This window comes from Anolis carolinensis, chromosome 3 (assembly GCF_035594765.1).
Source record: "Anolis carolinensis isolate JA03-04 chromosome 3, rAnoCar3.1.pri, whole genome shotgun sequence".
Classification (NCBI taxonomy): domain Eukaryota; kingdom Metazoa; phylum Chordata; class Lepidosauria; order Squamata; family Dactyloidae; genus Anolis; species Anolis carolinensis.
Genome location: NC_085843.1, coordinates 207,802,227 through 207,814,867, shown reverse-complemented (window position 1 = coordinate 207,814,867; position 12,641 = coordinate 207,802,227). Strand labels below are relative to the sequence as shown.

Genomic DNA, 12,641 nt, shown 5'->3' with positions numbered 1-12,641 from the left:
GCAGGGAGGGGTCACAATTAACGCGAATCTCAGGCGGGGCGGCGTGGGGGGGGGGGGGCAAGGTTTTGTTTTTAGAACGTGTGGGTTGTTTCCATGACCGGATAGATTTAGCAGTGGGAGGGAGGAGGACTTCAAATTGGTGTATTGATGCAAAGCGGAGTAGAATCTTTAAGGGCCCTGCTGCACTGAGACATTGACGCAGTTTGACACCACTTTAACAGAGGCCCCTTCCACACAGCTGAACAAAATCACACATTATCTGCTTTGACCTGGAGTATTTGGCAGTGTGGACTCAGATAACCCAGTTCAAAGCACATATTGTGGGATTTTCTGCCTTGATATTCTGGGTTATATGGCTGTGTGGAAGGGACCACAGACAGGCCCTATATCCCAGGATCTGATCCCAGGTTTTCTGTTCACCCCAGATTATCTGGCAGTGAGAACTCACATCCAGTTTAAAGCTGAAAATCTGGGATCAGATCCTGAGATATAGAGCCCTTAGCCCTTTCCACACAGCCATATAACCCAGAATATCAAGGCAGATATTCTACATTATCTGCTTTGAACTGGATTATCTGAGTCCATACTGCCATATAATCCAGTTCAAAGCAGATAATGAGGATTTTATATAGCTGTGTAAAGGGGACCTCTGATAACCCAGTTGAAAGCAGATATTATGGGATTTTCTGCCTTGATATTCTGACTGTGTGGAAGGGTTGTGACTTATCTTGAGTCCACATTGCCATATAATCCAGTTGAATGTGGAGGCCTTAGAAGGCCTTAGAAATTCTGGGAGTTGCAATTTGGTTTGTGTGTGTATCAGGAGCGACTTGAGAAATTGCCAGTCACTTCTGGTGTGAAAGAATTGGTTGTTCTGCAAGGACGTTGCCCAAGGGATGCCCGGATGTTTAATGTTGTACCATCCTTGTGGGAGGCTTCTCTCATGTGTCTGCATGGGTAGCTGGAGCTGACAGAGGGAGTTCATCTGCGCTCTCTCCCTGGATTCAAATTTGCAACCTTCAGGTCAGCAACCCAACCTTCAAGTCAGCAGTCCTGCCGGCGTAAGGGTTTAACCCATTGCGTCACCAGGAGTGCAATTTGGTGAGGCACCAGCACTCTTTGGCAGAGAAGACTATTTTAGAAGAACACAGAAATATGCTATTAGATTTTGGGCTGTTGAGAGCAATCTCATATTGCTGTCGATTATAAGAAAGATGTCCTGTGTTATCTGCACTGAGAAACCACTTCAAATCTATCTATAACTGGTTTGACAATTTATGTACCTGTATGCTGAGAATACATGAAGTTGTGAGTAAACCAAAGTATGTTACTTTTAACGAAGTGTACCTTAATTTTCTCTCTTGAAAGTATGATATAGAAACAAGATATTTTATGGGCGAGTAGATGTTTTTGGGCACTGAAAACACTTAGGAAATTCTGCTATTTTTTGTGCATTAGCATAATCTCTGTTCTTAACAGATCAGAGACAACCAGGTTATCAGTCTAACAACTGAAAGCCAAGTTGCCTTGCATAAGTACATGTGGTTATCTATATCTATATCTATATATATAATAAAAGTGAAATCGGAGTATGTATCAGCGTTTTGATTGGCCTGGCGGAATATGTGCTCGCGTTTTGATTGGCCGCCACTATCCCAGGCCACTGACACCAACAGGAATGACGGATCTGCACCAAACTTGGCACACTTCATCCCCACGATGCACTTTATGACCTGCTGCCATTTGGGGGAGGATGGACCACAGATGATGGGATTTGCAGTACTTTCAAACACTTTAACTCCCACAGACTACTGCAATGCCCACCAATGATAGAAATGGACCAAACTTGGCACACAGAACTCCTGTCGACCCCTTTACATCCTGATGTATATTGGGGCAGGATGGACCAAGGATGATGGAATTTGCAGTACCTTCCCTCACTTCTTGAGACCACAGCAACTGCCACAAATCACACAACTGAACCAAACCAGGCACACATATCCCAAATGACACACTTCACATGCTGCAGCAGTTTGATGGAGGGTGGACCAAGGATTATGGGATTTGCAGTACATTCATCCAATTCACCTCCCACAAACCACTGTGATGCCCATGAATGACAAAACTGTATCAAACTTGACACGCAGGTGCAGGGTAGCCCACTTTACATCCTGGTGCAGTTTGGGGGAAGAGGGACCGTGGATGAGGGGACTTACAATATCTTCAGTCACTTCCTGGGACTACTGTGACCCCCACCAATGACTGATCAAGACCAAACTTGGCACATAGAGCCACCATGGCCCACTCTACATCTTGGTGAGATTTGAAAGAGCTTGAACCTTGGATGATGGGACTTGCAGAATATTCATTCACTTCCTGAGACCACTGTCACCCCCATCAATGTCTCATCAAGACCAAACTTCAAACAGAGAACACCCATGACTCACTCTACACCCAGGTGCAGTTTGGAGGATGATGGACCATGGACGATGGGACTTCCAATACCTTCACTCACTTCCTGAGAGCACCGCGACCCACACAAATGACTGATCAAGACCAAACATGGTACATGGAGCCCTCATGACCTATTCTACATACTGGCTCTGTTTGGAGGGGAATGGACACTGGACGATGGGACTTGCATATGGGAGTTGGAGCTCACCCGCACCCACTGAACCCACCTGACATTGGATATAGGCTACACTTGGAACACAGGCAAACAAGGCCTTTCTCAAATGACCCGGGCATCGCCGGGTCTCCAAGGTAGTATACCACTAAAGAGAAGATTTTACTCAAATGGTTTTTTTGACTCTTCTCTGCAGATCATACTTTTACAAAAGGTTATGATTTTCAAGTGGTTGTGAATGCCATTATTCTTCAAAAGGTTGTGGAAATTTTGGTTTTCCAAGAGATTATGATCTCTAAAAAGTCACGCCTATCCAAAAGATAGTGTTTGACTTGCTCAATGTCACCCTATCAGTTTTCACAGCTGAGCAGGAAATCGAATCCTGGTCCCCAAAGTCATAGGACCCCATCAGTCGCAGAGTTCCTCCCAGTTCTAAGAACTTCTTCTGTCAGTTTCCTGTGGGACACCATCTTTAAAAAAATTTTAAAGTGTGGAAATTGAGGCTTTTGGAGTCGGGGAGCAATCAGAGCTCCTGATTTTCCAAAAAATGCCAAACCTGCTTTTTAAAACTTGGAATGAAAAATGCCAGGTTCCCCCGTTTTAGATCATTGTAGTGACGTTCCTGTGGGCAGTCTTGAAATGTGCCTCGATGCTTAATTTTTCACCATCCATCCTCTTGCATGAAACTTTTACAGTCATTTTTAAAAAATAATTTATTTTTCAGGAATTGTGTAATTTTGCTATGTTACCAGTTTGCTGTAGCTATATTTTCCACTTTTTAAAGATCTAGATTTAGGACTTCTGCAATTCTGAGGTTTCCCCTTTTTTAATGAAAAAGAAAGAAAAAAATGGTATGGGCGGATAATATACTTGCCCATGTGATAGCTCCAGAAAGCGGATGATTTCTGCAGAAGCGGACAGAATGCATCGTGTGGTGGTGGCAAAAGAATTACCTGTTTTTCTAAAAAATGGAAAACACACAATGCTACTGTAAGAAGAGGATTCCTCCTGCTTTCCTGGGGTGCTTTCAGTACAGCAGGAATATGTCAGCTTCACTTTCTATAACTGTTCATTTTGTGATCTCTTCCTCTGCATTCACCATCTGCTTGTTCAGGACAGGTAGAGCCAGGAGAGATGTTGCAGTAAGACTCCCTACTATAGTATGGACCCTTTACGCCTCAAAACCACCACCCCAGGTTTCTTTTACCATGAGGTAATACTGCAACTCTGATCCATGAGATCAGAGGAATACGCAGGGCCCTTCCAGATAGGCACTATATCCCATGATCTGATCCCAGGTTTTCTATTTATTACAGATTATCTGGCAGTGCGAACTCGTATTACCCATTTTAAAGCAGAAAACCTGGGATCAGATCCTGGGATATAGGGCCTGTCTGGAAAGGCCCTCAGTTATTTAATGTGGGGCTTCTTTTAGCAAGAGCTACAGCCATTCCTCTATACATAAACTTCTCTGTAATGTATTGTTTTTGGTTTTCTGGAGCTCAAAAAAACCACTACAATTGCTTTATTTGCAGAGGTTTAATCTGACAAGGATTATTATTATTATTTATACCTTGCTTTTCTGTCTTAATCGAGACCCAAAGCAACTCACAACATTATAAAAGCAATGTCTTCTAAAACTTATTATGTAATGGCATTTATACCCCATTCTACAAATAGAAAGACTTTCTGAACAGTTAGCATATCAATTCAAAAGAAAACAAGAGTCCCTGCTATCAGACTTGTTCTTATTGTGTGCCTTTGCATCATTTCCAACTTGCACCAACCTTATCGCAGGGTTTTCTTAGCAAGATTTGTTAAGGAAAGTTTGCCTTTTCCTTCCTCAGCTGTGGCTGAGAGAGTGTCACCCAGTAGGTTTACATAGCTGAGGGAGGATTCAAACTGTCTCCTCCGAGTTATAGCCCAACACTCCAGCTACTACACCGTGCTGGCTCTTTCTCTTGAAAACCTAAATAATACATTATACTAAAGGATAGGTGATGGATGAGAAAAACAAGATATAAAGGCATTCTTTTTTAAAAAAGGGTTATGAGAGTTCCGCATCTGCTGCAATGACTGCTAGAGGCAGGAAGGCATCTCCTCACTGTGCTGTACACAGAGAAGCCACTGAAATCATAAGCATGTGGACAATTTCAACAGAAAGAAGGAAACCATGAAAATGAACAAAATCTGGCTACCAGTATTTAAAAACCTCTAAAATCAGGACAGTAAATAAAGAACAACACTCAGAAAACACAGGAATTCCAGAGAGGAAACAATCATGGCCAGCTAACACCTCCCAACAAAGGATTCTCCCAGGCAGGAAGCAGCTAAGCTTTGAAGTTGCAAGGTTATTCAATGCTAATCAAGGTGGCCAATCACAACATTCACAATTGCCACAAACAGACAAGAGTTCTTTCTCCTACTCTGGACATTATTCCGCAGATATATATATATAGGTAGAGGTAAAGGTTTTCACCTAACATTAAATCCAGTTGTGTCCGACTCCATTTCTTAGCCGAAGAGCCAGCATTGTCAGTAGACACCTCCAAGGTCATGTGGCTGCATGAGTGCCACATGACCTTTCCGCGTGAGTGGTACCTATTGGTCTACTCACAGTTGCATGTTTCGAACTGCCAGGTTGGCAGAAGCTGGGGCTATATATATACCCCACTTGCCTAGTTTCCAACAGACCTCACAACCTCTGAGGATGTCTGCTATAGATGTGGGTGAAACATCAGGAGAGAATGCTTCTGGAACATGGCCATACAGCTCGGAAAACCATCTCCTCACTGATCCCCTATTTATAATCATCAGGTTAAACTAGAAATTTCTATACTTCCTATCCACAAATTCTGCAACCACAGTTTCAACCATCCACAAATTCAAAATATTCAGAACATTGCAAAAAGCGAAGCTTAATTTTGCCATTTTATGTAAGGAATATAATTTCACTTCACTATTGTATATAATGGGACTTGGACACTCTAGGATCTTAGTATCCCAACAGACTTTGGCTCCATCTACACTGCCAAATAAAATCCAGATTATCTGTTTTGAACTGGATTATATGGCAGAGCTCTGGCGTGGACTGGTCCATGAGGTCACGAAGAGTCGGAGACGACTGAGTGAATGAACACACACACATATGGCAGTGTAGACTCATATAATCCCGTTCAAAGTAGATAATCTGCATCATCTGAATTGAGAATCTGAATTATATGGCAGTAGATGCATCCTAGGAACCCAGTGCATAAACCCTGATTGCAGCAAATTAAAATTGTGCTTGAATTTTATCCAGTACTGTAGGTTGTTTTTGATCCCTGCACAAGGTGGCGGTCTAAGACTGTTTTGACTACCAGTTTTTGAATAAAAATGAAAAGGCAAGACAAAAATAAAAACCAATGACACGTGGAAAGAAGAGAACATAAAAAGGACAGTTGCCATTCTGTTTCAGAGCACATTACTTATGTTCTTACATGTCACTAATGATAGGGGGAAAGTGTTATGTGCATTGACATAAATTATGGGGAATAGATTTGCACCATGGCATTACTTCCATGTAATCCATGTGCAGAGGTTTCCCCCCTTTTGATGCCATGAGCATTGCGAATACTTCTGTACAGGAACTCACAAGTTTGTACCAGTTTTGCATTGCACCACAGGCACTGTGGGTGTCAGTTTACACAGACTCCCTTTTTAAAAAAGCCTTTAATAACTAACTCGTCATAGATCCACCCATCAGTTGCATTTCACTGTAATAAAGTCATTCCCGGCTGCCTCCGCCTCCCCTCCTGGCATTTCAGCCTGGAGGCTGCAGAGCCTCTGTACATATTTTCTTAGGCTTCTTCTTTTGCTGTTTCAAAAGTCCTGGCAGAAATGCTTCGGGTAATTGTGGAATCGGCTGCAAACATCCCTAAACATAAATTTGGGAAACCAGATCCGATTGTATCAGTTATTTTTAAAGGTAAGGAAAGCTAACTTGTAAATTAGTGGATTAGAGAATAGTGTGGGTATTTTTTTTTAATCTACCAGAGTGGCACAGCAGGGAAAAAAGAAGCACGAGTGTTGACATAACTGTATTTGCTAAAGACTAGAAACTAATGATAAATTTTGTACAACACAGATTAGCTTCTTAAAAAATGCTGGACAGTAGTATGGTGGCCTTTTCACCCGGTTTGCTTTCAAAACCAGTAGGAATGCTTGTCTTACCTGCACCTGCATGTACTCATCTTTCAATCTGATACATGTACAAGTTACTTGCAGCTTTGATTTTCAGTGGTTTCTGCTACAACAGTGTCAATGTTTTAATCAGCATTTGATTTTTTTCCCCAAACAAATCCACTTGACAAGTAAGGATAGTGTCTGAGGCTCCTTCTACTTCCATATAAATTCCAGATTATCTGCTTTGAATTGGATTATATGGCAGTATAGACTCCTATAATCCAGTTCAAAGCAGATAATGTGGATTATCTGCTTTGATAGTCTGGATTAATGGCAGTGCAGAAAAGGCCTGACATTTGCCTTAAAAATATTCTGAAACTTACCAATCTCACTACAAATTCCTTTTTTAAAAACCATCGCCTTTGTTTTAGAGACACAAGTCTTCTTTAAAAATTTCACCATAATTTAAAAGAGAGAGCAGAAGTAATGAATTTCCACTTATCAATATTTACTTTGAGCTTTATTTATTTTAATGAGCCTTGTTTAAACTTTGTGTACAGTTTGCAGAGGTATTCAGCTTCTGTCACAGTTGGTTATAGTGCTGTTACATTTTAAGGATCCAACATTAAAACATCATTAATTAATGTACAGTAGTATTAATATATCAAGGACTAAACAAGAACAATGTATCTAAACTTCAGGCCACAATCCAATTTAATGGACTACTGTACATACATCAGCATTAATGTACAGTAGTCCATTAAATTGGATTGTGGCCTGAAGTTTAGATATATTGTTCTTGTTTAGTCCTTGATATATTTTGTATGGATATACAATGATAAATATAATTTCATATGCTGGACTGCTGAAGCCCCTTCCACACAGCTGAAAAAAAATCCCACATTATCACCTTTTAATTAGAATATATGGCAGTGTGGACTCAGAGAACCCAGTTCAAAGCAAATGCTGTGAATGATCTGCCTTGATATTCTGGGCTATATAGCTGTATGGAACGGCCCTGAATCTGTTATCAAAATTAAATAGCTGCAGGGATCTGATTTTATAATAGTTGCTAAAATGTAATGAAATGTAAAACAGAGAATGCTTCTGGAACATGTCCATACAGCCTGGAAAACTCACAGCAACTCTGGCCACTTCCACACAGCTGAATAAAATCTCAGATTATCTGCTTTGAACTGGAATATATGTCAGTGTGGACTCAGATATTCCAGTTCAAAGCAGATACTGTGGGCTATTCTGCCTTGATATTCTGGCAGAAGGGCCCTGGGATATAGGGCAGTGTAGTAAGGGCCTTTAACTTTTAGTGCATAGCCTGGCCTTTGAGAAATGAATTATTTGATGGCATTAGGAGAAAACATAAAACATTGCTAATTCTCTGTTACATATTCTTAATTTTCTAAAAATAAAATTTGTCTGCTTTTCCCCTTTAAAAAAAAGCATCTCTCCCATCCATTCAAGCCTTGCAAAAAAAAAAAGCTTTGTCAGTTGGTGGTTTGAGAAATAGATATTTGTGGGTGTCTATTTCGCAATGAGTGCTGAATCTTCCCCTCCTTATTTTATGCAATAGTTAGAACTGAAATCACTTTCACAGATTTCTTTTTTCAAAATATGAGGCTTTTAATTATGAAAAAAACCAAAGCCTGATATGTTCTTGATTCATTGGTGATTCACGTTTTAAAGTTTACATGACTTTTTTTAAAAAAAATCTCAACTTAATGGACTTCTGTATGATTGAACTCTGCAGGCGATTTGGCAAGGGATCACACTGTCTGTTGTATAGTTACAGTATGCTCACTGTATTTTCTACTAGAGGAACAAAACCATTTTCTCCCATAGATTTTGTCCCTATTCAGTTCTTTCACCCTGTTCTATTATGCATGCTTTGAAGTGAAAATAAAAACATTTGGAGGCCCAGCAATGAATGTCTTGCTTAATATCCAGTTTTCCCTTAAAAGGGCCCCTGTACCAAACAATTTTGGTTTTCAAATTGTATTCTGGAATTCTTTGCAAGATTAACAGTGAGCCTCTGAAATGTACAGCCCAAAGGTATGTGGTCTGTGCACAGTAATGGTAGGCATAATAAGGAGTGGACACATCTCCAAATGCTCTGCAACACTCAGGCCAGATTATATGCTTTGAACTGGACTCATATAATCCAGTTCAAAACAGATAATGTGGATGGATTATCTGCTTTGATAATCTGGATTGAACGGCAGTGTAGAAGGGGCCTTAGAGAAAACATTTTAATCCAATCTGCAGAAGTCAAATGTGGAAATATGGAGAATCGACTGTAATTACTTTTGAAAAGATGTGCTACATGCCATCCATCTGGAAGTACGTTTGTTGGAAATATTTTATTAAATGCCAGAAAACCAATGTTCTCTAGTTTATATACAGTAGAGTCTCACTTATCCAACATAAATGGGCCGGCAGAATGTTGGATAAGTGAAAATGTTGGATAATAAAGAGGGATTAAGGAAAAGCCGATTAAACATCAAATTACATTATGATTTTACAAATTAAGCACAAAAACATCATGTTTTACAACAAATCGACAGAAAAAGCAGATCAATACACGATAACGTTATGTAATAATTCCTGTATTTACAAATTTAGCACCAAAACATCACAATATATTGAAAACATTGACTACAAAAACATTGACTACTAAAAGGCAAACTACGTTGGATAATACAGAACATTGGATAAGTGAAGGTTGGATAAGCGAGACTCTACTGTAATGGAATGGAAACAGTGTACTGCAGTATAGCTTTAATGGCACAGTAAATGTTTCAATGTTTCATTATATATTGAAATGAATACTGGGCATGGATGGATTTTAGATTCTTCGTTGTGGTTATTTAAACTTTAATAGAATGCATACTTTTAAAAATAAGCAATATAAGGCATTGATATGTTTATGCGATGTTTCTTTCACTTAAAGCTTCCCCCACCCCCCAAAGTTAAACTGTTCCTGAATGCTTGTGAAAAGTTACAGAATTAGAGACTTTCTTTTCTGGTCTTCTGGGCCCATCCTGGACCAGTCAGATAGCTGATTTTCCTGTTGGGAGTTTGCATTAGGTTACTGGAGCAGAAATTTGAAAGAAAGGTCAAAGGTTTATCATCATATGATTCCTCCCCAAATGCCTTTTTCCAGAAATAACATTAAATGAGCAGCTTTAATAGCACAGACGTTCCAGGCATTGAAGAAGAAAGGTCGGCCAAGAATGCAGTCATTCTTGTGTGTTACAGATTAGGATGTGGGTGGTTTGTGCAGGACCAGAGCCCAAAGTGTGAGTGGAAACCAGGGAAATTCTCCAAGCAACAAGCACATAGGATTGATCTACCACTAGTGTTTAAAAGCAGTACCATTGTGTATGTCACCAAAGTGGCATTGCTCAAATATGAGAGAAGAATAAGCAGGGTGAGGCAACCCTAATTGCAAAAATGCAAGCACTTAGAATAAATTATATTTTGTGTATTCTATTTTATTTTAGTAAAATACTTGAATATTTGCATTTTTTATCTTAACTAGTCAAGAGGATTCAACTTCCATTCCTACATGTACATCATATTACCACATGTTAGAGGAAAAGAGGGACTAGGGCTGGATCTATACTGCTCTTAGGCTCCGTCCACACAGATGTATAACATCCACATTGAAACTGGATTATATGGACTCAGAAAATCCACTTCAAAGCTGATATTGTGAATTATTTGCCTTGATATTCTGGATTATATGGCTGGGTAGAAGGCCCCATAACCCAGAATCTGATCCCAGGTTAGCTATTTATCCCAGATTATCTGGCAATGTAGACTCATATAATCCAGTTTAAAGCAGATAATCTGGGATCAGATCCTGGGATATAAGGCAATGCAGAAGGGGACTAAAAAACATCACTGCTATTAATTGGATGAAATTCTTCCTCTCTCTCCTTCTCTCTGTCTCTCTCCTGATGTCACCAAAGAACGACTGTCCCACAGCCATTTACCAATAATAAGGACGGTTGATCCTGGTTAGTACTTAGGTTGAAGACCAATAACACATACCAGGTGATGCATGCCAATTTTCTGAAGAAAGAACTGGCAAAACCACCTCCGAGGCCCCTTCCACAATGTGTGTAAAATTCACATTGAACTAGATGATCTGGCAGTGTATACTCAGATAACCCAGTTCAAAGCAGATATTGTGGATTATCTGCCTTGGTATTTTGGGTTATATGGCTGTGTGGAAGGGCCCTGAGTATACTTAAGAAAACCCTATGACATTCCTGGGCTTGTTATACATCTACAGATGACTTGAAAGGACACACACTGTAAACAAGCATGAAGTTTACACCAAAAGACAGTAGAAGTGCCAAAAGATACAAACCACCAGTTCCTTCAAAACAGGAACAAAGCAGTCCAGCTTTTCCATTAGACAAAATGAAGTAGCTGCTGGTTATAGATGAAAAGAAAAGGTAATAGATAGTTTATTATTCTATTCCATTATTCTGCAAACAGTAGAAGAGATACTTATAGGATTTTCTTTTTCGTGGGCCAGGCTTTAACACAGCAGGTTAAACCATCAGCTGCAGTAAATCTTGTCAACCAAAAGGTTGACAGTTCGAAGCCCGGGTCAGGGTGAGCTCCTGGCCTTTAGTCCAGTTTCCGCCTACCTTGCAGTTCGAAAGCAAAGTGTGATTAGATAAATAGGTACTGCTTAAAAGCAGGAAGGTATTTTATGGCACCCATAAGGAAATGCCAGAAAGTTTACCATGGCTGGAACTAAGCACATGCCTCCAAGATGTCAAAGATGGGAAAATCCTATATATACCTCTATCTATGTACAACTGTCTGTCTAGTCAGTGCATAAACAGCATTGAATGTTTGCCGCATATGTATGTTCTGTGATCCACCCAGAGTCCCCTTTGGAGTGAGAAGGGCGGAATATAAATACTATAAATAAAATAAATAAAATACCTTGGCTAATCCTGGGTACTATATGCACCTTGCCTTCTGTGGGTAGACCCCCTTTGTTGCTCTGCTCTGAGCCACTTATGAAGGATTTAAGGCACTGATCTTCAGTCTCCACCTGGCTTATTTTTACCTGAAAACTAGCTGGCATTATCGTACCCCAATGTATTACAGAAAACCTTACCAGTAAAGTGTACCTGTCGGTAATATAATTGGAATGTTCTACAAAATACTGATATTTCTTCTTCACTAGCTAACATGCAAATATATTGACACATTTATCTGAAAAGATTGACAAGTCTAGAGACCTAATGGTGTTTTCATCTTTGATAATACCATTGATAAGAATACATGAGCTTTGTTCTTTTATTACGTTTATTCAGCAAGGGATTGCAGGATTTAAAAACACAAAAATAAAATGAAGAACAATAAAATGTGCATGATGGACAGAATTAAAAACAGCAAGATAAAACAAGAACAATGCCTTCTCAGAAATAATCCATTGGATAGACCACATCAGCTCTAGAATATTAAATATGGTTTTCTGTGGGCAAGCAGATGGCAACTATTGGATGGCATATGTTCTGTATCAGAAAGAGTTGATGTGGTCTAGCGGATAATATGGATAATACGATAGGACGGATAACCTACTGGACAATATGGTAGGTCGGATAACCGGAAGTTGGTTAACCGGAACTCTGCTGTAGTATACAACTGGATTTCTAAAGCTGGATCTACACTGCCATATAATCCAATTTCATAATGCAGATTAACTGCATTGAACTAGATTATATGAGCCTACACTGCCATATAATCTTGTCAATGCTGGTAACTTGCATTCTGAAACTAGTTTATATGGCAGTGTAGATCCAGC

General features: G+C 39.8%; 1 protein-coding gene across 3 annotated transcripts in view; it reads left to right on the top strand.

The window, feature by feature from the left end:
- The first annotated feature begins 6,427 nt into the window (after nucleotides 1-6,427).
- myof (myoferlin) overlaps nucleotides 6,428-12,641 on the top strand; it is a 112,443-nt gene continuing 106,229 nt past the window's right edge. For 2 of the 3 annotated variants that reach the window (XM_016995335.2, XM_008115334.3), the window contains exon 1: nucleotides 6,429-6,593. In XM_016995335.2, the coding sequence (XP_016850824.2) occupies nucleotides 6,506-6,593 (88 nt within the window). In that variant the 5' untranslated portion in view covers nucleotides 6,429-6,505. Of the gene's footprint in view, nucleotides 6,594-12,641 lie in introns of all 3 variants that reach the window. The other variant, XM_008115335.3, reaches the window with a different exon arrangement.